This window comes from Eptatretus burgeri, chromosome 4 (assembly GCF_056783735.1).
Source record: "Eptatretus burgeri isolate ZD-2024b chromosome 4, Ebu_testis_v1, whole genome shotgun sequence".
Classification (NCBI taxonomy): domain Eukaryota; kingdom Metazoa; phylum Chordata; class Myxini; order Myxiniformes; family Myxinidae; genus Eptatretus; species Eptatretus burgeri.
The window spans coordinates 132570369-132597303 of NC_140964.1; the positions used below are offsets into that span (position 1 = coordinate 132570369).

At 40.8% G+C, this 26935-nt stretch overlaps 1 protein-coding gene and 1 long non-coding RNA gene across 9 annotated transcripts in view; one reads left to right on the top strand and one right to left on the bottom strand.

Annotated features, from left to right (window-relative positions):
• LOC147029146 (uncharacterized) overlaps positions 1 to 26935 on the bottom strand; it is an 83978-nt gene that overhangs the window by 41621 nt on the left and 15422 nt on the right. For 3 of the 8 annotated variants that reach the window (XM_085876271.1, XM_085876275.1, XM_085876278.1), the window contains exons 2-3: positions 7982 to 8104; positions 7293 to 7731 (exon numbers count right to left, since the gene is read on the bottom strand). The exons of 1 other annotated variant lie outside the window; for it this stretch is intronic. In XM_085876271.1, coding sequence (XP_085732397.1) covers positions 7293 to 7421 — 129 coding nt within the window. In that variant the 5' untranslated portion in view covers positions 7422 to 7731; positions 7982 to 8104. Of the gene's footprint in view, positions 1 to 7292; positions 7732 to 7981; positions 8105 to 8693; positions 8813 to 26935 lie in introns of all 8 variants that reach the window. 4 more of the 8 variants (XM_085876273.1, XM_085876272.1, XM_085876274.1 and 1 more) reach the window with 4 other exon arrangements.
• Positions 12663 to 13901, top strand: LOC147029147 (uncharacterized). The gene is made up of 3 exons (XR_015056810.1): positions 12663 to 13137; positions 13231 to 13389; positions 13858 to 13901. It is a non-coding gene; the product is annotated as an uncharacterized LOC147029147 (long non-coding RNA).

The following is a 26935-nucleotide window of genomic DNA, read 5'->3' on the forward strand; positions in this document are numbered from 1 at the left end:
CCGTCTCCTAGGTCAAAAGGGAATTACATGTGTGTGCTGCGAAGTTTCTTTCTCGTTAGAGTTTTGCAATACCCAACACCAACAAATCAATCCTTCACTTCTTCGCACCATTGCCCACGTGCGTTTGACCACGGACGTGAGCGGAGGTTTCCTCACCTCAGGACACCGACTCCGCCCAGGAATGGAGGGATTCCCCCCCTGTCCAATCACCGATGGCCAGCATATCACCCCACGAAACCCTGTCCAATCAGGTCAAAGATTACCTCAGAGGATCGAACACCCCACCGTGCCCGGGGGGAGGGATAAGAATCGCTGGGTTCCCCTCAGTGCTCGGTGGAGTTGGGTTGGAATTGTCGGAGAAGAAAGGGGTCACAATTGCTCTTGGTGTACATCGTTGGTGGTCGTCGTTGCAGTGTCTCAAGCTGGTCCTCTGACTATTCCACAGTTGTCAACTTCCATCTCTCATTTTGTTGAGCAATAACCCAGAGTCCGAGCCGGGAATCTCCACTGGCCCTCGGTGAGGAGTGATCCTGGCTCCCGCCTGGGCCCCGCTATACCGTGTCTGGGCTCGCCGACGACCCCAAGTTTCACACCTGCAGTCGCGGGCCACACCGCACGAGGTGGCCAGATACCGACCACACTCTGACCTCCAGCCTGTCTATCCCCTTGGCTGCGAGGGTCGAAATAAAGATAATCCGGGTCCATTTTCTTTTGGTGTGTGTGTGTGTGTGTCTGTGGTGGCGCCATCCTTTTGTTGCGGATTTGGAAGTTTACAGCACTCAACATGCAGGTCCTTGTAGCTTAGTTATATCGATAAGTATGTGTTGCCAGTTGGGGTCCCATACCGTGTCAAAAGGGTGATTAAATGTAAATGCGCTGTGAAGTTTTCTTTTATTTTACACCACCAACAATAACAACACCCGAGACAACAGCCCCCACCCAACGATGAGCGAACTGAATTCCATTCCCTCATATGGACATGAATCGGCTCGCTTGGGCACTCCAAGAAATGGGATGCGACAGCCCCCACCGATGGTGAATGAGTCACGCGGGAAGCGAGTTGCGCCCGAGAGGTATAAGAAGGGAGTGGAGAGACAGAAGTGGGCTCTTCCTGGTTCTTGGCACTTCTTGGTTCATAGCTCTTCCTGGTTATTGGCGCTTCGTGGTTCTTAGTTGGTGGTTGTTCGGAGAGCACGAAAGGTAGTTGGGGGTTCTTCGGTTGAATAGACTCAGCGGATTGTGAAGGATCGGCGCCTCGTCTTCACCAGCGCGTGTTCTGGAGCGTGAGAGGATCCGCCAGAGCTTGGGAGGCTGATCGCATCTCGCCAGTGTCTGGATTCGGCTCGCCTCTCCCTGGCACCCGGACCAACTCAGCTGGAAGACCAGACAAGGTGGACATGTCCGAGACAGACTCTGGTCTTCAGCCCGACTATCCATCCAAGCTGGAGACCTCAATAAAGATCACTCTGGTCCAATTATTTTGTGCGTGCGTGCGTGCGTGCGTGCCTGCGTGGCGCCAGTCCATTAAGGAGCCATTGTTTAAGTGCTCTTGCTGTACATACCTGCATTGCTTGAAAAACGAATAACTCTGCTCTTGCGTGCTCCCCTCATTTCCCTATTGTAAATAAATCCCCATTTGTGAAATGTATCTGCTCATTCGTGTCCTTTCCTCCATTGGCTTGGTGTGGTGCGTGTTGGAAAATTAGTAAGGCCGTTGTGCCGTCGTAAGGCGACATTTGGACCGACGGGACTTCGACAATCGTCCGCTTGAGTTGCACACGGGTCGGGCACGCTAACGGCTCGACTCGTTCGAGTTCCGTCGAGGGTGTGATTCCTCATTAGTTCGCCACGTGGTATCGAGATATTTTGAAGATTGGCAAATAACCCTGTACCACGTGGTGGATTTCTCGACGTTTCACGGTCCGATAAGGGTCCCGTACTTTTTCGAAAAAGTACGATCTAAATTCCGGGTGATCGGCGGAGCCAACTCCACTGCTCCACCTCCCTCCTCTGTGGGTAGAGATGGTAGACAGAGTGTATGGGTGGGGAAGATGGTAAACAGCGTGTATGGGTGGGTAGAGATGGTGAACAGAGTGTATGGGTGGGTAGAGATGGTAAACAGAGTGTATGGGTGGGTAGACATGGTAAACAGAGTGTGTGAGTGGGTGGAGATGGCAAACAGAGTGTAGGGTGGGTAGAGATTTTAAACAGAGTGTATGGGTGGGTGGAGATGGTAAACAGAGTGTGTGGGTGTGTAAAGAAGGTAAACAGAATGTGTGGGTGGGGCGAGATGGTAAACAGAGTGTATGGGTGGGGGGAGATGGTAAACAGTGTATGGGTGGGTAGAGATGGTAAACAGAGTGTGTGGGTGGGTAGAGATGGTAAACAGAGTGTGTGAGTGGGTGGAGATGGTAAACAGAGTGTATGGGTGGGTAGAGATAGTAAACAGAGTGTATGGGTGGGTAGAGATGGTAAGCAGAGTGTGTGGGTGTGTAGAGAAGGTAAACAGAGTGTGTGGATGTGTAGAGATGGTAAACAGACTGTATGGGTGGGGAGAGATGGTAAACAGAGTGTGTGGGAGGGGAGAGATGGTAAACAGAGTGTATGGGTGGGGAGAGATGGTAAACAGTGTATGGGTGGGTAGAGATGGTAAATAGAGTGTGTGGGTGGGTAGAGATGGTAAACAGAGTGTATGGGTGGGTAGAGATGGTAAACAGAGTGTATGGGTGGGTACAGATGGTAAACAGAGTGTGTGGGTGGGGGGAGATGCTAAACAGTGTATGGGTGGGTAGAGATGGTAAACAGAGTGTGTGGGTGGGTAGAGATGGTAAACAGAGTGTGTGAGTGGGTGGAGATGGTAAACAGAGTGTATGGGTGGGTAGAGATAGTAAACAGAGTGTATGGGTGGGTAGAGATGGTAAACAGAGTGAGTGGGCGTGTAGAGAAGGTAAACAGTGTGTGGGTGTGTAGAGATGGTAAACAGAGTGTGTGGGTGGGGAGAGATGGTAAACAGAGTGTGTGGGTGGGGAGAGATGGTAAACAGAGTGTATGGGTGGGGAGAGATGGTAAACAGAGTGTATGGGTGGGGAGAGATGGTAAACAGAGTGTATGGGTGGGGAGAGATGGTAAACAGAGTGTATGGGTGGGTAGAGATGGTAAATAGAGTGTGTGGGTGGGTAGAGATGGTAAACAGAGTGTATGGGTGGGTAGAGATGGTAAACAGAGTGTATGGGTGGGTAGAGATGGTAAACAGAGTGTGTGGGTGGGGGAGATGGTAAACAGTGTATGGGTGGGTAGAGATGGTAAACAGAGTGTGTGGGTGGGTGGAGATGGTAAACAGAGTGTGTGGGTGGGTAGAGATGGTAAACAAACAGAGTGTATGGGTGGGTGGAGATGGTAAACAGAGTGTATGGGTGGGTAGAGATAGGAAACGGAGTGTATGGGTGGGTAGAGATGTATGGGTGGGGAGAGAGTGTCTGGGTGGGTAGAGGTAAACATAGCGGTCATGCTTGTCGTCCACGCCCGGCCTGCAACACTACAAGTAGAAATTGTATGTGTTGATTGCTCATTGTACATTGCCTGTATATTCGGAATAAGTCCACACTGTGTCTTATTATTGTAAATACATAACTGTTAAATGTTCCAGTCCATTGCCTGTCATTTCTTCCATTGGCTCAATATGGTTTGGGCTTGAGAAGTCGTAAGACCGTTTGTGCGGTAAATTGTAATCTGGACCAGCGCGGCTTTGGTAATTTCCGCTCAATTACGCCGGATCCGAGTCGGTAACAACGACTCTGTTTGGACAAAACCGGCCGAGGGTGTGGTTTCCCCCGTAGCAAGACTGCGAGGTTATTTCGGTATATTGGAGATCTAGACAATTAACCCTTCACCACACGGTCGAAATATTGGCGTCCACGATCCCCTAAGGGACCCGTGACCTTCGGAATTATCCGAAGGTTACGACCTTTAATTCCGGTGTTCAGTGGGAGACGGCCCAACTGCTCAATCGAGTGGTCGCCCTCACCACCGACCCCCAGCCCACAACAATATATCCCCAGGCAATGCCAGAAGAGGGGTGGAAAAACGGGTGTGGTGTGGACGGAAGGTCGTGTGTCGTTGTCGGCGCAAAGAGTTCGGTGGACAAGAGTTCTGTGGATAGGAGTGGAGTGGACGAAAGGAGCCGCGGTTGTTGATTTGTGCTTGTCGGTGGCTGCGCGGAGAAGGCGGTTTTGTCGGCACGTCGACGGATCGGAGTACGAGTGCCCCGACGATTTGCCACGCGGGTTCGGTCCAGAACCACGAGCCTGGCACGAGCTCCCGGACGTGTGCCCCGATGACCATTAGCCACCAGGTGCCGCATTTCCGAGCACGCTTACCTGCGAAGGCAGGAACTCTTTTACACTGACCTCCAGCTCGTCTCTCCTCACGGCTGCGAGGGAACAATAAAATCCTGGTTCCTTTTCTTTTGAGTGTGCGTCTGAGTGTGATGGGCCCGTCTTTTAAGGAGGAATTGTTTCAGTGTTTATATTTGCACCATTGCAAATATTCCTTGCTGTTGTTTTTGTGGGCTGGGGTTTGTTGGCGATAAATGACTACAAGGTGGAGCAGTGGAGTCGTCTCCCACCAAACACCCGGAATTTAGGTCGTGACTCTTGGACAACTCCGAAAGGTCATGGGTCCCTTCGAGGACCGTGGTTGCCAATATTTGACGGCGTGGGATCGGGTTAATTGCCTAATTTCAATTTACCGAAGTACCCACGTCGTCCAACTACCGGGAAAAATCACACCCTCGACCGACTGTGTCCGAGCCGAGTCGCTATCACCGACTCGATCTGGCGCAACCGAGCGGAAGTTATCAAAGCCACGGCGGACCAAATGAACAATTGACCGACACAAACGGCCTCGCTATTTCTCAAGTCTGAACCATGCTGGGTCAATGAAAAACACGAACAACAAACTGGGACATTTAACTGAGGAATTATTTTACAATAAATAATTGGGGAGAGGAGACACAGAGCAGAGTTATCCGAATAAAAGGCAGGCAATGTACAATGAGCAAAGAAAAAGCACTTGACAATCCTACGTAAAGATGGGGCCCACGGACACGCGCGCGCGCACGCACGCACGCACGCACACACACACGAAGTGGGTCTTAAGTCAGTCCTCAGCCCAGGAGAGAAAGGCGAGCTGGGGGACCAGAGCATCGCCGGGTACCTGTCCCGCCTCATGCAGTCACACCGACCCGAACCATTGGTGGGACTCGAACCCATGACCCGAAGTCCACGGCCCACGAACGAGACCGCTCAACCACTACCACCACCGTCTCAGACCACTCCAACCACCACACACGACAGTGTGCAATGACAACAGACTGCTAAGAATGGCCACGATCCTCCTGTCTGCCGCCCTCTCGTCTCCCACAACCACTCTGCCGTCCTCACGATCACCCGGTCTGCCGAAAACTGCTCATCACAACCATTCCACTCCTCTTTTGGTGTGAGGGGTCTCTTCTCCTCCCACTCGAACCCTGATTGGACGAGGGGCTGTCGGATGACTCGTGGTCACCTCCCGATTGGCTGGGGCGTGCATGTCATGCTCGCCCTTCGTTCATTGGCTGGAGGAAACGGTCCATGCCCTTCCATGGAGTGGAGCTTTGACAGGAAGTGAAGGAGGCTCCGCCCACGGCCTCAGCCAAAAACACGTGGGCAATGGCGACCGGTGGAACGAGGTGACGGTCCGTTGTTGTAAAAAATGTAATAAACCTGACTATACAATAATTCTTCGCGCACACATGTAATTCCCATGAGACAAAGGGGGGATTCTAACTGTAAACACATACTTATCAAAATAACTAAGCTTCGGGACTCTGGCTGTTTGTGTGCACAAGGTTTCCAAATCCTCAACAATATATTCGCTTTCGGTCTCGCTTCTCTTGTCTTTTATTTATTGTCAATAAATTATTAGAAATGTTCCCAGCTCGTTTTTGTCCTTTCTTTATTTGGTCCAGCATGGTCCGGGTTTGAGTTCAGATGGGGTTTCATCCCCAGTAATCGGCTTAACATAGGCGGGACATCCTGGACAGGCCCCGCTCGACTGGAACGAGCCGGAAAGGTAGGTGGCAAAGCGGTGGTCGGGAGTGTAAATTTACAGCTGCCGGGAGAGTAAATCCGGTTTGACCAGGCGTTAAGGGCGTGGCTTCCCCGGAAGTTTAAATCGTGTTAATTAGGTAAATTGGTTTTAGACAAATAGACCCTACGCCATGCGAGTCGGGTGAATATTCTGATTCTGGCTCACTTTTCCCTATGTGAGTGAATGGAGGATTTTCAGCGATTCATATTTTTTTTCCCTAAAAATAAACCCCCTTTTTATCCCAAGATATATTTATTTGTCTCCCCTTTTAACCTCGGGGCAAACTTTTCAAATAACCAATGCAATAAGATAAAGATTTGTTCAAGTAGTAAAGTAGCAATGTGATTTGTTAAAGGTGATTCTAAAGAAATATATGAAACATGTAAGCCGAGGGACACTCTTTTTCAAATAACCAATGCATATTGTTTAGCTCACTCATTGAACCTATAAAGATTTGTTCATTCTCAAATTCCTTCAATAGTTTAATTTTCTTTGCACAATAATCCCTGTCTAAAATATTTAAAAATAAAATATTTGAATCTTTATATTTTTTAAGATACCCCTTTTGTGTCATTATGAAATGACAAAATTCTCTTCATGCTCTTGTTTGACCACCTCCTGAGCCTCAGATTACTTTTTGCATCAGCCCCGCCCACTTTTGCGAACCCCCACCCACTTTTGCTAAGCCCCACCCACTTTTCAGGAGATATTTTTCATAAGCCCACCCACTTTTCATAAGCCTCGCCAATTTTTACGAAGTCCCACCTACTCTTACATACTTTCCAGGTCATCTCTGACTCACAAAGAAATCACGAGAAAATTCGAGAATGTTATGGTTTTGAAAAATTTTCAAACAACACTCCATTTTGAAAAAGGAAATCAAAGCAACTAGTCTTTCTCTATAAAAGGTTCAACCCAGACTCCATTTTAAAAAAAAATTCTGACAATGGAGTGCTGTCCTGACTTTGGGGTTCCTTGGAGTTCTACTACTTGTATGGAACGAAACCTTCAAGTTGATGAACTGGATTCAAACCTCTTATCTGTTGAGGTAAGATTTTATTTTCCTGTTTACAGTTTGATTTAAGCAGAGACTCATTTAATAATTAAATCACTTGATTAATACATTATCATTTTCATTCACAGGAAATTGTATCTGAAAATACCGATTTTGCCACAACTTGGGATGAAATTGTTGGCTTGGTTGAAGACCTTGTGAGCGACCAAGACCCACAGAACGAGCTCGACCTTGAGTGGGATGATTTTGGCGTTCCTTGGAGTTCTACTACTTGCATGGAACTCAACCTTCAAGTTGATGAACTGGATTCAAACCTCTTATCTGTTGAGGTAAGATTTTATTTTCCTATTTACAGTTTGATTTAAGCATCGATAGACTCATTTAATAATTAAATGACAAATTAATACATTATTATTTTCTCTCATAGGAAATTGTATCTGAAATAGGAAATGAAAATACTGCTTTTGCCACAACTTGGGACGAAATTGTTGGTTTGGTTGAAGACCTTGTGAGCGACCAAGACCCACAGAACGAGCTCGACCTTGAGGGTCCAACCAAAGAGTTATACCTTGGAGACCAGCAAAATCCTGAAAAAGAGTTTTACACAATGGTACTCATTGTGAGTGATCAAGACAATACCCACTGAACAAGTTATACCTTGATGAGCCAGAATACAAGTTTTACCTTGGAGACTCACAAATTTTTAAAAAAAAATCAGTTCATGAATTCTGTCTTCATGGTTTAAATAACGACCTTGGACACTTGAAATGTGGGTTCTGGCTTGATATCTCACAATGTGATCGGTATCATGGAAACTCAACAGGAATGTGGTTATACCTTGGAGACTTGGAAAGTTGGGTTTATTTTGGAGACTTGAAATGCTTCCACTCTTTGGGATCTCAACCAATCGATGTAGCTATTTGTTGGATGGTGCTTGATGAGAGCAATATCAAGAAAGTTCTGGGAAGAAAATGCAGAAAAGTTCTTACTCCCCCTTTCTACTTCATCAAACCTGAAAGCTTCAAAAGACAGAATTGGAAGAAGAGAAAAAAACAAAAAATATATATTGTTAGTTCTGGGAAGAAGATGCAGGTTCTTACTTCCCCTTTCTAAATCATCAAACCTGAAAGCCTTAAAAGACAGAATTGGAAGAAGAGAAAAAAAAAACATAAAAAATATATTTTGTTGAAATACGTATTTAAAAAAAGATATTGTGTTGGGTGAGGGTTGAGATTTTGAATGTGAGGGTTGGGGTGACGGTTGGGATTTTGAATGTGAAGGTTGGGGTTGGGGTTGAGATTTTGAATGTGAGAGTTGGGACACACACACACACACACACACACACACACACACACACACACACACACACACACACACACACACACACACACACACACACACACACACACACACACACACACACACACACACTCACACTCACACTCACACACACGTTAAGCCTTGACTATTCAATTGAGGATTCTGTGTTTTGGGTTCACAGATTTAAGAACGTCCCCCCTTGACACACATTATTTACGACAGATGCCACCTGTTATACACCTCGGACTTGGCCCTCGAGTGTCCACAACGGTGCATAGTAGGAGGGAGTGAAGCGCCAACCCATTGCTCCCATGGGTATTATCTGCTTCGTTTTGTCTTTTGTAATGCCTGTGAATAAAATTAACCCAAAATCTCTTCCCCTTCTAAATCATATATCTTATAATTCCAAGGAACCGTATCTATGACATCAACAATTTTAAAAAGTTCGTTCGTCCATCGTTTAGTTTTACCCTTTTCAAAATGAGATTTCCATCTATATATTCTTACGATATCACCAACTTTGAACTTAGGTTTTCTGACATTAATCTCTTTTTCATATTTTAATTTTGTAAATGTTTCTGATGGTTTCATATTCGTTAACGTGTTAATCGTGTCATTATACTTATCCACAATATCCTGAATAAAAGATGACCATTGTTGTGAACTGAGTTGTGTGAATTTTTTAATATAGTCTCTCTTTTAAGATACGATTAAAACGTTCAATAACAACGGCCTTTCCTTCATTAAAATGTACTGTATAATTTATTTGTTATTTTTTAGAAAATTCATAAATGTCTTGTGATAAAACTCTCTACCCTCATCAGTCCACAATTTCTTAGGTTTTCTCTTACTTTTATGAAATATCTGTTGAAAGGCCAACATAAGAGTATTACCTGTTTTGTTTTTTAATTGGACAACCCATGCGTATCGACTCCTCAAATCGATAACGGTAAAAGCATACTTGTACCCCTTATCATAATTGAGTTCAATTAAATCAGCGGACCAGATATAATCAACTTCCTTGGAATAAACCTTCCTTCTCTGAAACTTTGTGAATATTGGTTTATGCAATTCATCAACTCATTGCTCTTCAATCTTAATGACATCATTAGAGCCTATAAGTTTTTTGAATTTCCAAGTCCAAGTTTCAATTTAGCACTGATCATCTTCTCCACGATGAATCTATCAACTTTTTCTCTTAGCGTTGGATTTCGTATCAGAGATAATTTATACAACATTTCTCTATCGGCTTCATGCTTTTCTTCCGACGTTGTGGTATTCCCATAATCAATATCGTGTCTCATGCACACTTCATCAACCCGAATTGATGGGCTTACTCCATGATTTGGGATTGTCTGCCTCATCTAATGTTTTATCCAAGTTTGTGCCTGGACCACAGAAAGAATACCCTGGTAGATGATATTCCCCTGATATTCCAGTAGCTGTAAATTTCCTTCCTGATAAAAACTTGTGTATATCTCCTCCGAGTTTGTGTTTGGAAATGAATTGATTTTTTTTTTGAACCGCACACCGAACATTTTCCTTTTTGTATAACCCTGTTATTTTTACTTTTAAAATATGAAATATTTTTAGTATTAGTCTTCTTTTTTTACATTTGAGATAAAAACACTTATTTATGAGAAAAATTCCTTCAGAGTGGGAAAAACTTTTCAGTTTCCAACATGCACATTTGAATCTTAATTTTTAAAACATAAAGAATCCTGAGAAACGTCTTTCCTCTCTCTCCTCCATTTATTGAAGAAAAAAAATGAAAAACTTGAATTAAAGTCGATATCTTGTCCTTGAAAACAGTCTTGTCGAAAATATTGCTGACAGACTTGTCAATGCTTTGTTTTCCTCCTCGGTGGTTCAAGTTATTTTCTGTAATACCCCCAATCTTTTTTTAATCTCACTGGTTTCCATATTTTCATATTTATTCATCCTCACTCTTTCCTCCCTCTCTGACTTCTCTTTCTTCTCTCTCCTCCTTCTCTCTCTTCTCCCTCTTCTCCTTCCTCCCTCTCTTTTTCCTCCTTGTCCTCCTCTTTAACTCCTTCCTCATCCCTGACTATCCTTGAATCGCTTACACCCCATAGAATATCATACATATATTCATCGGGATTTCTTGTTATTCCTGTATCCAAAATAATTTTTTTTTACAACAGTAAACCAATAAAATTTCTTTTGAATTTCTAAAAGAGCCTTACGTTTTCTTAACTTAATAATTTTTTCATTATTTAACATTTTAATGAAATGAAATTAAGTTGTTGGTTTGTCAACATCAGCATAATGCCAATCTTTTATTGAAAATACCTCATTCTTATGTTGTAGAACATATTTATTAAAATACCGAATACCCTTTTCTTGAAGGTATGCTTGGACACAGAAATGACAATTTTTTTGAAGCCTTCTTGCCGTCATTTATGAATTAGAAATATATGTTAGAATAATATTATGACACGAAACACCTCCCCATCTTCCCATAGTTAAATCATTTTGTATTTCCCTACTTATTATATATAATCCTGTTTTTTTCTGTTTTCACGATATAAACTCGGGCAAAACCATAATTATATTTACCCTTATTAAATTCTTTTATTTGTTGTTTACGATTCGTGGCTCCACAAAACTCATTCTCCATCCCAAGTGGATAATATTCTTCCTTCCGAGACCGATTTAATTGTTCCAGGTCTTTTAGGTCAATTTTAAATGACCAATTATACCCTAAATCATTCATATCATACCCCCATTGTTCTATTCTCATACAAACGATTTGCCCTTCTTTATAAAAATTTATTTTAATTCAAACTGTGAATTCTGTATGACCTGGAGATAAAATCAACACTTCTGTATCTTTGGAATACACGGCTGTTTTATTTAAAGGATATATATTGTGATAAATCACATAATCTCACCAAGTCATTCGCGTTAGTCGGGCTTGGATAATTTTTTTAATTTATAAGCATTTTTCATATTAATATTTTTTGTTCTGCTATATTTACATCATTCAGCCTGTGCCTTTGTGTAATAATTTGATAAATCAATATCCAGTTCTTGGGATACACCAAAGATAGAACCATCTTTACCAACATAAGTCATTTATATTAGAATAAAAATAATGTCGTAAAAAAAATTATTTTTGTTCAGTTGAAATAACACATACAGACAAAATTGACCACAACACTTGGAATTTAATTCTTGGACTTGAAATGTTTGACAAACACCATTCTGTAAGAACTTTATGACTTCAACAGGTGGTGGAAGACCAAAGCTATCAAAATAATATTTGTCTTGACTATTAAAAATACAAACCCAATGAGGACCGTTCCCATTATTATCTTCTAAGTTCATAATAATATTAGGAGGGTGAATATACTGGTTCTGGCTCACTTTTCCCCATGTAAATGAATGGGGGATTTTGAGCGATTCATTTTTTTTTTTTTCCCAAAAAATAAACCCCCTTTTTATCCCAAGGTATATTTATTTGTCTCCCCTTTTAACCTGGGGACACTTTTTTTTTTTTCAAATAATCCATGCAATAAGATAAAGATTTGTTCAAGTACTAAAGTGGTAATGTGATTTGTGAAAGGTGATTCGAAAGAAATATCTGAAACGTCTAACCCTCGGGACACTCTTTATCAAATAACCGATGCATATTGTTTAGCTCACTCATTGAACCTATAAAGATTTGTTCATTCTCAAATTCCTTCAATAGTTTAATTTTCTTTGCACAATAATCCCCATCTAAAATATTGAAAAACAAAACATTTGAATCTTTATATTTTTTAAGATACCCCTTTTGTGCCATTACGAAATGATAAACTTCTCTTAATGATCTCATCTGGCCACCGCCCGAGTTGCAAATCATTTTTGTACATAAACCACGCCATAAAAAAAGTTTTGTTTCAAATGTTTTCAGTTCGTGTCATGAAAATGAGGAAGTGTTTTGTTTTTTTTGACACGGTCGTGCTGTGTGAATGAGGAAGTGTTTTTGGACAGTCATGCTGTGAAAAAATAGGAACTAATCTGTGAGACAAGGTCTCGTGTTTATATTTTATCTCAGAACACGAACTGAAAACATTTGAATCAAAACCATTTTAGGGTATTTTAAGTATGTTTTAAAAATGATTCATACAATTTGAGAATATATCTCCCAGTTATTTTCCAAGCTGTCTCTCCCAAAGCGTCATTTCCTGTGGCCACACCGAATGATTAAGCAATCTCCTCATCGTTGCTTTATAAGTGATTCGCCAGACAAAGTTTCTGCCAGACGGGATTTTCATTTTTACAACTGAGACATGAGCGATCTTTCTTCCGCGAACAAAACAGCTCAACACAAAGTTGGTAAGCCTGTGTATAGGTTCCTCTTTGAACGATGAAGCAATTGATTATAAATTAAATCGTGATAATTCTGATATATATATATATATATTTTTTTTTCTTGGCAGGTCCTTGGAAGAAGAGCAGTTTACATATCACGACGAGGTGCATGAAATTAATGCTCTTATTGAAGAGGTCAATCATCTTAGAAGAGAATTGAAAAACATTTTTAAAGACTGACACGACGTCTTATCACGGCCTCTGATCTTTTTGCCATCTTGTACCAATGGTAAAAAAAACTGAGACATGGACTCACTCTCTTCCGATGAAGATAACAGCTCACTACAAAGTTGGTAAGTTTGTGTATGGTTTCCTCTTTGAACAATGAAGCAATTGATTATAAATTAAATCGTGAAAATGCGAAAATATATATTTTTTCCTGGCAGGTCCTTGGAAGAAGTGGAGTTTACATATCACGATGAGGTGCATCAAATGAATGCTCTTATTGAAGAGGTCAATGATTTTAGAAGAGAATTGAAAAACATTTATAATGACTGGTACGAAGTCTTATCACGACCTCTGATCTCAAATAAATTAAACCAATGGTGAGACACGTGTGTGTGTGTGTGTGTGTGTGTGTGTGTGTATGTATATATATATATATGTATATATATATATATATCGTATATATATATATATATATATATATCGTATATATATATATATATATATATATATATATATATATATATATATATGTGTCTGTGTGTGTATATATGTGTGTGTGTATATGTCTGTGTGAATATATATGTGTGTGTGAATATATATGTGTGTGTGAATATATATGTGTGTGTGTGTGTGTGGGTGTGTGTGTGTGTGTGTGTGTGTGTGTGTGTGTGTGTGTGTGTGTGTGTGTGTGTGTGTGTGTGTGTGTGTGTGTGTGTGTGTCTCTTTGTCTCTCTCTATCTCTCCCTGTCTGTCTCTTTGTATCTTTCTCTGTCTGTCTTTCTACCTACCTCTCTCTGTCTGTCTCTCCATCTATACCCTTGACTCATTATTAATTTTTTTTTCAGCTCGATCACACAACATCAGCTGTTGAAGCAATCTGGTACAACACATGATTTTCTGGAGGTAAATGTTTCTGAATTATTATTTAGTTATTTGTTTATTAATATCACTCTCTCTTTGGAATGTCGTCTTATGTTGGTTGCATCATTCGTTTGGACGCGGTTTTACCAGTACACTGGAATTCATTTTATTGGCCTTGGAAGGATGACAGGCTGAGTCGGCCTCCTGGTGTGTTAATTCAGTGGTCAACGAGGCTTGAACTTAGAACCAACACCAGGCTTACTCATATTACCATGTAATTATCTTTATAAAACCTAATTATTATCCACTTTTTGTTTCAAAACAGAATATGGTGTCTGAGTTTCGAAATCACAAGACATCTGAAGAAGATTGCTGGGAAAGATTATACATTATCGCAAATGAATATTTAATATTTTCAATTTTGATTAATTATATTTGTTTTGTTTACAATTACTTGATTTTGAATTTCAAAAAATGGATCAAGACATTAAGGAGAGGGAGGGGGGTGGGGGGGCATTGGGGGGGGGGGTAGGTGCGCTCCCCCAATGACCCATCACCCCCTCATCCCACCCCTCCCCTCCCCGTGTGTGTGTGGGGAAGGGTGGGGGTGGGATGAGGGAGGTGGTGGGTCAAAGGTGGGGGCGCACAGGGGGATGAGGGGGTGGGGCTTGTGTGGGCGAAGCTTGTGTGGGTGGGGTTTATGTGAGCGGGGCTTCGGTGTGGGCGGGGCGTGTGGGCGGGGCTTGTGTGGGCGGGGCTTGTGGGAGGGCGTTTATGTGGGTGGGGCTTGTGTGGGCGGGGCTTCGGTGGGGTTTATGTGGGTGGGCTTCGGTGGGGTTTGTGTGGGCAGGGTTTATGTGGGTGGAGCTTGTGTGGGAGGGGTTTATGTGGGTGGAGCTTGTGTGGGAGGGGTTTATGTGGGCAGGGTTTATGTGGGCAGGGTTTATGTGGGCGGGGCTTCGGTGGGGTTTATGTGGGTGGGCTTCGGTGGGGTTTATGTGGGTGGAGCTTGTGTGGGAGGGGTTTATGTGGGCAGGGTTCATGTGGGCAGGGTTTATGTGGGCGGGGCTTCGGTGGGGCTTATGTGGGAGGGGTGAATGTGGATGAGGCTTCTGTGGATAAATGGATGGGTGGATGAGTGGAGCTTGTGTGGATGGGTGGATAATTTTTTAATTAAATAAACTAGTTGTGTGTGGGGAACTAATTAACTAATCACTAATTATGTGAATATGATGAATATTGGGTGGAGCTTGTGTGGGATTTGTGTGTGTGGAGCTTGTGTGGGGTGGAGTTTTTGTGTGGAGCTTGTGAGGGGTTTGTGTGTGTGGAGTTTTTGTGTGGAGCTTGTGGGGGGTTTGTGTGGTTTGTGTGGGGTGGGGTTTGTGTGGAGCTTGTGTGGGGTGGGGTTTATGTGGGTGGGTTTTGTGTGGGTGGAGTCAAAAAGGGGCGGAGTCAAAAAATTTCAATTTATCTTTGTCTTTTGTAATTCCTGTGAATAAAATGAACCTAAAATCTCTTCCCCTTCCAAATCATATATCTTATAAGTCCAAGGAACCGTATCTATTACATCAACAATTTTAAAAAGTTCGTTCGTCCATCGTTTAACATCACCCTTTTCAAAATGAGATTTCCACCTATATATGCTTACGATATCACCAACTTTGAACTTAGGTTTTCTGACATTAATCTCTTTTTCATATTTTAATTTTGTAAATGTTTCTGATGGTTTCATATTTGTTGACGTGTGAATCGTGTCATTATACTTATCCACAATATCCTGAATAAAAGATGACCATTGTTGTGAACCGAGTTGTGTGAATTTTTTATATAATCTCTCTTTTAAGGTACGATTAAAACGTTCAACAACAACTGACTTCCCTTCATGAAAGGTACTGTATAATGTAATACTGTTATTTTTTAGAAAATTCATAAATGTCTTGTTATAAAACTCTCTACCCTCATCAGTCCACAATTTTTTAGGTTTTCTCTTACTTTTATTAAATATCTGTTGAAAGGCGAACATAAGAGTATTACCTGTTTTGTTTTTTAATGGTACAACCCATGCGTATCTACTCCTCAAATCAATAACGGTTAAAGCATACTTGTACCCCTTATCATTATTGAGTTCAATCAAATGAGCAGACCAGATATAATCTGCTTCCTTGGAATAAACTTTCCTTCTCTGAAACTTTGTGAATATTGGTTTATGTAATTAATCAGCTAATTGCTCTTCAGTCTTAATGACATCATTAGAGCCTATAAGTTTTTTGGAATTTCCAAGTCCAAGTTTAAATTTAGCACTGATCATCTTCTTCACAATGAACCGATCAACTTTTTCTCTCAAGGTTGGATTTTGTATCAGAGACAAATTATACAACATTTCTCTATCGGCTTCATGCTTTTCTTCCAACGTTGTGGTATTCCCATAATGAATATCGTGTCTCATGCACACTTCATCAACTCTATTGATGGGTTTACTCCAGCATTTTGGATTGTCTGCCTCATCTAATCTTTTATCCAAGTTTGTGCCTGGACCACAGAAAGAATACCCTGGAAGATGTAATTCCCCTGGTATTCCAGTAGTTGTAAATTTACTTCCTGATAAAAACTTTTGTATATCTCCTCCTCGTTTGTGTTTGGAGATAAATTGATTTTTTTTTTGAACCACACACCGAACATATACCTTTTTGTATAACCCTGTTATTTTTACTTTTAATATATGAAATATTTTTAGTATTAGTTTTCTTTTTACATTTGAGACAATAACTCATTTATTTATGTGAAAAATTCCTGCAGAGTGCAAAAACCTTTTTAGTTTCCAACATGCACATTTGAATCTTAATTTTTAAAACATAAAGAATCCTTAGAAATGCCTTCACTCTCTCCTCCATTTATTTAAGAAAAAAAATGAAAAACTTGAATTAAAATGAATATCTTGTCGATGTTAATATTCTTGTCGAAAGTATTGCAAATAGACTTGTCAATTCTTTGTTTTCCTCCTCGGTGGGTTGAGTTATTTTCTGTAATACCACCAATGTTTTTTTAATCTCACTGGTTTCCATATTTTGATATTTATTTTGTCTCGCTCTTTCCTCCCTCTCCTTCTCTCTCTCCTCCCCCTCCTTCTCTCTCTTCTCTCTCTCTTCTCTTTCTTCTCCCTCTCCTCCTTTTCCTCCTTCTATCTCTTCTCCTTTTCCTCCTCTTCCCTCTCTTCTTCAACTCCTTGAAATCGCTTACACCCCATAGAATATCATACATATATTCATCAGGATTTCTTGTTATTCCTGTATCCAAAATAATTTTTTTTACAACAGGAAACCAATAAAATTTCTTTTGAATTTCTAAAAGAGCCTTACGTTTTCTTAACTTTATAATTTTTTTCATTATTTAACATTTTAATGAAATGAAATTAAGTTGTTGGTTTATCAACATCAGCATAATGCCAATCTTTTATTGAAAATACCTCATTCTTATGTTGTAGAACATATTTATTAAAATACCGAATCCCCTTTTCTTGAAGGTATGCTTGGACACAGAAATGACAATTTTTTTGAAGCCTTCTTGCCGTCATTTATGAATTAGAAATATATGTTTTTTTTTTTTTTTTTTTTTTTTTTTTTTTTTGTATACCTTGGTCGAGGCTCGTATGAGAGCTAACACACAACTCACAGCAAGGAGGCATGAGACAAGAGGGGCGGGAGTGGAAGGGACAAAACATTGGGGAACAGACACAGGTGAACTGTGGAAGGGAGAGGGATGGGGATGGGACGGGGAACATGGCGAGGGGAAGATGGACATTAAAGGGACTTTCAGGAAGGAAAGCAGGAGAATTGAAGGAAGTGGGCTTGGGTGGATTATCGGGGGTAGAAAAGTTCGAGGATTTGGATGGGGGAAGATAAGAGGTGGTGGTGAACAGCTGTTTTGAAAGCCTGGAGGGAAGAATGGGAAAGAATAGAGTGAGGAAGTTTATTCCAAAGGCGGGAAAAAAGAGGAATGAAAGAGTGAAGATGAGCAGTGATTCGTGATTTTGGTAGTTTTACCAGAAGGGGGTTGTTGGCGGACCTTGAGCGCCCTGTGGAAATGTGGTTGGGACAAATCACAGAGAGAGCAGGGGGGGCAAGGCTGGAGAGGAGTCGGTAGAAGACAGAAAGACCACCGACCAACCTGCGGTGATTGAGTGAGAGGCCCAAAGACTCAGCTTCATTGCGGGAGATGCCAATGATCTTAAAAGCCCTGGTTTCGACAGCGTGAAGTCGAGAAAGGTGGGAGGCAGGAGCACCAGCCCAGAGGGGAGAGCAGTACTCCATCAGGCTACGGACAAAAGCTTTGTAAGTGGTCAGGAGCTCAAGAGGGCCGAGGAAGGACTTTGCACGACGGAGGATTCCCAGTCGGCGACTGGCTTTTGAGGCAAGGTTGGAAATGTGACTTTCCCAGGAAAGGTCATGGCAGATAGTGAGACCCAGAAGCTTGAAAGAAAAGACTTCTTCCAGAGGATTGTTGAGAAAGTGGATGGGGGGTTTTGTAAACGGTCCTTTCGAAGAGACATAGTGAGAGTGTGAGATTTGTCTGGATTGAAAGACATGTTCCACGTGTTGGACCAGTTTGTGATTTTATCCAGATCTGCAGTGAGCGAAGAAGCTGCTGCTTGCCGGTCTGAGGGATGACAGATGGTACGGCAGAGGGTTGAGTCATCGGCAAAGAGAAATAGAGGATTTTCCAGAGAGTCTGAGAGATCATTGATGAAACCAGAAAAGAACAGGGCCCAGAACGCTACCTTGAGGAACTCCAGCCTGCACAGGAAGAGGGGATGAAAGAACTCCATTTAGGGCCACACGTTGACTGCGACAGGAGAGGAAGTCTGCGAGCCATGAGTGGAGATGGCCTTGAATACCATGGGAAGAGAGTTTGGTGAGTAGGGCAGGGTGCCAGACTGTGTCAAAAGCACGTGATATGTCCAGGGATACTGCTCGGAGTTCCTGTCTGGCATTGAGGACCTCCATCCATTGATGGGAGAGCAGTAGCAGCATATCTAGGGTAGAGTGACCTGGTCTGAAACCAAATTGATGATTGGAAATCAAGCCATTGGAGAAGAGGAAGGATTTCATGTCTGAAGCGATGATGGATTCCATAACCTTGCTGATGATTGGGAGAAGGCTGATTGGTCTATAGTTACAGGGATCTGTTTTTGCACCTTTTTATGCAGGGCAGTGATGTTAGCAGATTTCCAAGCAGATGGCAGATGACCTTGGGAAAATGAGAGGGTGAATAGAACAGAGAGAGGGTGAGCAAGAGCAGAAGAGCAGGCTTTGAGGACACGTGGGCTGATGCCGTCTGGACCGGTTGCAGAATCTGACTCGAGGTTTGAAAGCAAGCTCTCCACCTTGTCAGGAGAAAGGATACAGAGTCCAGGGACAGTTGGGTGCGACTGGGTAAAGTGGGTAGAGATAGTGATGGGTTTGGGACACAAGATTTAGCTGCAAACACCGAGTTTAGACATTCAGCTTTATCACGTGTGGAAACAGCAGTGCGGCCATTTGAGGTAAGGGAGGGGATGGAGGGGAAGATACACCAGAAACAGATTTGATTAAACGCCACCAGGATTTTGAGGAGGGAGAGAGGTTTGAGAGTTCAGACTTGAGATGAGAAAGATGTTGTTTTCTGGCTCTCCTGAGGGTAGCTACACACTTGTTCCGAGCTTTGTGGAAAGAACTGAGATTGCCCTCAGTTGGGTTTGCTTTCCATGAGGCAAAGGCAAGTTGTTTCAGGACAACTGCCTCGCCACAAGCTTCAGTAAACCAAGGGCGGGAGGAAGGGTAAGACAACTGAACACGAGAGGGGATAAATCTGTGCATGAGGGAGAGCAAGTTTCTTTGAAAGAATTCCCAGGATGAGTTGATGTTTGAGAAAGTAGTGATAGGAGACCAGTCTGTAAGTTTGATGGCTGCTCGGAGACCCTGCCAGTCGGCTTGAGTGAAATGCCAGACTCGACGGCGGTGAGGTGGTTCTCTGATAACAGCCAGAGAGATGTCCACTTTAACAAGGACGTGGTCAGAAGAACCAATTGGAGCGAAGGAAGAGCAGCAGATATTGTCAGGGAAATTTGTCAAAATCAGATCCAGAAGAGATGGAGTACCATTGGTTGAGATCCGGGTCGGGAAGTTGACCGATTGAGTCAGTCCCAATGAGTCACAGAAAGCTTTTGCTGATGTCCCATGGCAGGTGAGAGAGGTACCCACACCTAGCCAACTGGCGTGATGACAATTGAAGTCGCCACATAAGAGGAAGAGAGTTTGGATGAGAAGATAGAAGATGGTCCATGTTTTCGGAGAGTGAGGTGTAGATGGAGTCATCACTGTTCGGTGGACGGTACAGTACACATATAAACATGAGGTGGGAGTGGAGGGGAAGCCGAAGCCAGAGGTATTCCTGGGGGTGTGGGGGAGTGAGAGCAGTGCAGGGAGAGTGAGGAATAGAGTCTTTGATGAAGAGAGCAACACCTCCACCAGGACGAGGCTCAGGTCTGTCATACCGTAAGAGGGAGTAACCAGGGAGAGATACTTGGGAGTCAGACACGTCTTGGGAGAGGAAAGTTTCTGTTAGGCAGATAATGTCTGGTTTGTCAGTGGCAACCTGCATGGAAAGATCTGAAAGGTTTGAGCGAAGGCCCCGGATATTTGAGGTCCACACTTTTAATGAAGAGGTAGGGGAGGAGGCTTTGGGTGCAGGAGGTGGAGGGGCGGGGGAGGGTAGGGACGAGGGACGAGGGGGAGGTAAGGAGGGTTGCTGAAGGAGTGTGGGGTATTGCAGAATAGCGAGGGGAGGGGGCCGAATGAGGAGGAGAAAAGGCTCTGTGGTGCTGGGAGAGAGGGGGGACAAGAGACAAGGAAGATGGCAGTTGAGTATTTGAGGAGGTGGAGTGAAGAGATGGAGGTGAGAGGGCAGTGGAGGCAGGCAGGTTGGTGGATGAGAGGCGGGGCAACTTAGAGAAGGAAGAGTGAGGGGGATGAAAGGTGGGAGAAAGGTGAGGGGGGAATTTTTGAAAGAGGTGAGAGGGAGGCTTGGAGGGAGAAGAGAGGGATGGTTGCTTTGAGAGTGAGAGTGAGGGGTGAGGGGGGTGAGTTGGCACTGAAGTTGGAAAAAAGAATGGTTGATGGAAAGCGAGCATCCATGGCAAACTGTGGTTTTTAAAAGTTTTAGGTCAGAGATGCGATTTAACACAATTCTTGATGGATGCAATGAAGGCGAATTCAGAGCATGGAGAGAAGAAGCGCTGTAATAGTTGGATTTTTTAGGCAAGGAATGAAGGAGAGGTCGAAATGAAAGCAGTCTGTTGAAATAGCAGAAGAGTAGTGCATTGTGAAACAGTAAAGAGTACCACATGTGTGAGAGAGGAAGATGAAGCATCATAAGATCGTTTTTGTTGTTAATATTAATGTATGAGAGAGTTCAACAGATTAGGTCATGGAAAATGTAAAAAAAAAAAAAAAGAAATCGAGGAAGACGAGGAGGAAGTTAAGAGGAAGAAGAAGTAGCAGAATCGGGAGAAGGTGAGCGTGTTGTTGTTGTTGTTGGGTATTTTTTTTTTTTTTTTTTTTTTTTTTGAGATAAGAAAGAGATTAGTTGGGAGAATGGGGGATGTTTGGAAAGTGGGGAGGATGAAAATTGAAGGTAATGGGGAGGATAGAAATTGAAGGTAATGGGGAGAAAAAACAAACAAACAAAAAAAAAACGATCGAACACCAAGTGGAACCGGTAGGCCTCAAGCCTAGGACTAGGCCTCAAACACCAGGTAAGAACGTCGACATAAATACTCACAAAATAGCACGATTTTTGAAACAAAACCGAACTAGGAACACACATTAACATGTAGGTGAGAAAATTAAACAGTTAAAACGGGACAAATAACAACCGGAACTTAACTTTGAGAATGTCAGCAGGGAGCCCCGAAGGAGACCTCTTGCCGCTCCAAGATGTTAGAATAATATTATGACACGAAACACCTCCCCATCTTCCCATAGTTAAATCATTTTGTATTTCCCTACTTATTATATATAATCCTGTTTTTTTTCTGTTTTCACGATATAAACTCGGGCAAAACCATAATTATATTTACCCTTATTAAATTATTTTATTTGTTGTTTACGATTCGTGGCTCCACAAAACTCATTCTCCATCCCAAGTGGATAATATTCTTCCTTCCGAGACCGATTTAATTGTTCCAGGTCTTTTAGGTCAATTTTAAATGACCAATTATATCCTAAATCATTCATATCATACCCCCATTGTTCTATTCTCATACAAACGATTTGCCCTTCTTTATAAAAATTTCTTTTAATTCAAACTGTGAATTCTGTATGACCTGGAGATAAAATCAACACTTCTGTATCTTTGGAATACACGGCTGTTTTATTTAAAGGATATATATTGTGATAAATCACATAATCTCACCAAGTCATTCGCGTTAGTCGGGCTTGGATAATTTTTTTTAATTTATAAGCATTTTTCATATTAATATTTTTTGTTCTGCTATATTTACGTCGTTCAGCCTGTGCCTTTGTGTAATAATTTGATAAATCAATATCCAGTTCTTGGGATACACCAAAGATAGAACCATCTTTACCAACATAAGTCATTTATATTAGAATAAAAATAATGTCGTAAAAAAAATTATGTTTGTTCAGTTGAAATAACACATACAGACAAAATTGACCACAACACTTGGAATTTAATTCTTGGACTTGAAATGTTTGACAAACACCATTCTGTAAGAACTTTATGACTTCAACAGGTGGTGGAAGACCAAAGCTATCAAAATAATATTTGTCTTGACTATTAAAAATGCAAACCTAATGAGGACCGTTCCCATTATTATCTTCTAAGTTCATAATAATATTAGTAGGGTGAATATACTGGTTCTGGCTCACTTTTCCCCATGTAAATGAATGGGGGATTTTGAGCGATTCATTTTTTTTTTCCCTAAAAATAAACCCCCTTTTTATCCCAAGGTATATTTATTTGTCTCCCCTTTTAACCTGGGGACACTTTTTTTTTCAAATAATCCATGCAATAAGATAAAGATTTGTTCAAGTACTAAAGTGGTAATGTGATTCGAAAGAAATATCTGAAACGTCTAACCCTCGGGACACTCTTTATCAAATAACCGATGCATATTGTTTAGCTCACTCATTGAACCTATAAAGATTTGTTCATTCTCAAATTCCTTCAATAGTTTAATTTTCTTTGCACAATAATCCCCATCTAAAATATTGAAAAACAAAACACATATAGACATAATTGACCACAACACTTGGAATTTAATTCTTGGACTTGAAATGTTTGATAAACACCATTCTGTAAGAATTTTATGACTTCAACAGGTGGTGGAAGACCAAAACTATCAAAATAATATTTGTCTTGACTATTAAAAATACAAACCCAATGAGAACCGTTCCCATTATTATCTTCTAAGTTCATAATAATATTCTTTGTATGTTTCGGCACATTTGTTAATTCATCTCTCATACAAATAACCACATGATGAATTTTTAATTTCTTACAATATTTGACAAGTTGGAAATTTGATGTTGTATTCTTTACAAATTCTTTAAACCACTCATCAATGCTCTTTTATTTATTAGAAAGATATAATCCATTGCCTCTTTTCGTTAATTTTACACCTGCTTGTGCTATAGAAGAAAGCATATCTCCAACTTACAATCTCGCTTTATCAGGCAGACCTTCAAGTTTTTCAGCAAAATCTACAATTACACCACTTCCACTAATTTGTTTCTCCAACTCTTTGTTATGTCTTTCCAATTCTTTTTGAGCCTGGAGTTGAGCCTTCCTTTCGTTGGCAGTTTTCACCGCTGTTGAAATACCACCCGTCAATGCTCCAACCGCACTTAAACCAGCAAATAAAGGAATTAGAAATGGGAGAAATCCTCCACTCGTCTCTCTTATTGAATATTTTTTCAACATTGGTTTTGTCATTTTAATTTTAAGTGAGCCAGTGTCATTCAAGATTTTAACCTGTTCTCTTGTGAGCAAAACATCAATTCTTACTGCTCCTTTTCTCTGAATTGTATTAACGTTAATCGTACAAGGCTTTTGATTTTGAACACAAGATGATAGTTTATGAAGATTGATTTGATTAACATATACCCCAGTTGGTACTTTGCCACTCATTTATTTAACAAAAAATTATGTGAGACTAATCATCACACCATTATCTGAATTAATCTGTAATTCTGTTTCTTCCAAAAGCAAACAATATGTATCAACTTCTTCACTCTCTCCTCTTTCAATGTATAGGGAAGTATCCACTCGATTAGACTTTATAGTTTCCTTTTGAGCGCTCAGGTCAAACGCATTGATTGTATACAAACTTTAAATGCTGTCATATCCAAAATAGGTTCTTTATTTCCATTACTTTCACACACCTTTTGGTAAGACTTGTATGCTTCAGCAAAATCATTTTTCCCCAATTAATTTCCAATCTATCTCGTGGATAAAATGTTCCATCTAGAGAAACGCGAAGTTGTTTCACCTTAGCATTATCACTCAATGCATTATTCTTATCAGTCGCAGTATCACCATCTGGCTTTTTTAAAATGATCCACAGATATCGTGGCTTTCCTTCCAGAACACCCAAATTCCACGTGTAAGTAGTTTGGTTGAGTTTAACGTGTTGACATCTTCTTTTGAGGTATGATACACTGAGTGGTTTCTTTGAGTTAAGTCTTCGATTCAACATCTCTTCTGTTTTAAGATTAGGAGTATATTCACTGATATACCAGCTCATCTCCTCAATTACAAATTTATTCTGTTCACCAAAAGCACTACCAACACCAAAAAGCAATCTATTTTCATTATCATTCCTTTGTAGTTTAAATCTAATTTTAAGACTATACAGAACTTTATCATGATCACAAAATCCAAATATACCTTTAAGAGGAATTGCCACAGTAAAACTATTTTCTGCTTTTGTATCATCATTATACATTCCTTTCCTTTGAGTATATCCAGGGTCTGTGTTTGTTCGCGTTGACATATCAGGAATAAAACCTTCGACAGACCCCTTTCCCATTCTATCACTGAATGTATAGAGTGTAAATTTCATCATTTCAGATACAGCAGAGACATAATCAACCGCTTCAACTTCTTGTTTTCCAATATACAAACGCACACAATCAAACATTTTCCAGAAGAAATCATTTACAAGTGTAGCGTTTGTGTTATTCCCAGCTTTAGTGAATTTAAATTTACACAACAAGAAACTTTCGGAGAGATTCAAATAGGTTTGTTGATTTTTTATTTCAAACCTTTTTGTACCATTCGTATTCCAGTCTGTTCCAGTTATTGCATTTACCTTGAAGTAATCTTCTTTTTTAGTGGAGTTTGAGATAATAATAGTATCATCCAAATCAAATATACTATCAATTGCTTCCATACTTGTATTTATTTAGGAAAAAAAGATGTTAAAACTTTTGAAACCCTGATCCAAGTATTCGAATTATTTTCTGTCGTTCTTGGGGGGACAACTGAGTTTTGCCTTTCTTAATTTCTTTTATTGCTTGTAATTTATGAGATTCCTTCTGGGCATCTTTTATGCTCTTTACAGCACCTGCTACATTTCCCACAGCAGAAGCAGTTGAACCAATTAGATCTTTATGTTTTAGAATAGTTGAACCAATACCCATGAGAGTATCAATTATCCCATCTCCTCGAAATTGATGTCCAACACCCCTTTGTCTCTTAGGTTTATAGTATCCTCTACCAAGATACATACCTTCACCCTTGTAGTATGGGGAAAGGAACATCCCATCCCCTGTAATTATTTTATATTTTCCCAACTCGTGTTTCCTCACAATAACCATCGTATTTATTTCTTGGAAAACTTCACGGAGGTGAATTCTGATGGATATAACTTCTCCATTAAAAGAAATCATACGATTATCTTGGTCGGTTATCCTAAAATTTACTCTGTGTATGGTTTTTCCTGACACAGGGAGATAAACCAAATTTTTGGGTTCCATATTGAATTTATAACCAATTGGGGTTGAGTATGCGCTGAATGAAAATATTGCATTTGTTTTTTTTCCATCATTATAAGCACCATCAATCAAATCACAGTGAATTAACACCGAATTTATTGCTGAGGATATTTGAATGACATTATCACTGTAAAACGTCCCATTAGTTTCAATCTTTTTTGAGGAGAAACCCAATAACTCTCTAAATGAATTATCAATTGTGAAATCAACCTTGTAGTTATTTTTAACTTTAATCGTTGATTTTGAAGTATGTTTTTGAATGTCTATCACAATATTTTTTGGTTCCTCACCCTGTTCTTTCATAAGACGAGCAATTTCGGAAGATATTTGAGAAATCTCATATGCTCCGGGTGAGACTGTTATCGTTTTGTATCCACTTCCGGGATTATAACTAAACTTGTCATTTTTATCAGTTATATTAAATAAGGTATTATAAGTTTCCATGGACAATAAAGATGCCTCATATTCTTTTGTTGGGTCAAGTTGTAGTGGGTATGGGAATGAAGATGTGTGGTCGCTTGTTGTGAAATTGAAACTAAGGATTGTGCTTCGCATCTTATTTAATGAGATAAAATGTCTTTATATTGATATTTATTAATTATTTTCATGTTCATCAACTGGTCCAAAATGGCTGATGCTTCATTAAAACAATTGTTATTTCCAGCCTTCTTACTACCTAACAACAATAACAGTCTATTAACTAATTGCGATGGGTCATTTGGAAGAAAACTCATACCTGAACTCAGGATACTTCAAGCCTGAATAATGTGTTTCTCCTTCTCATTCTTGCTACGTTTCCCAGAAAGACTAACCCGAAAAGCAACATAGTTCAGCAGATCAATATATACTCTATCATCAATATATTCCTTATCCAATGGTTTATCAAAATACTTTGATTCATTCCTCACAGTTGAAGATCGTCTTCCATCTTTTGTGAGAAGAAACATTAATCTGGGGGTTAGTTCAACAGGGGGTTGAGCAGACCACAATAACCTTAATTCATCATTCA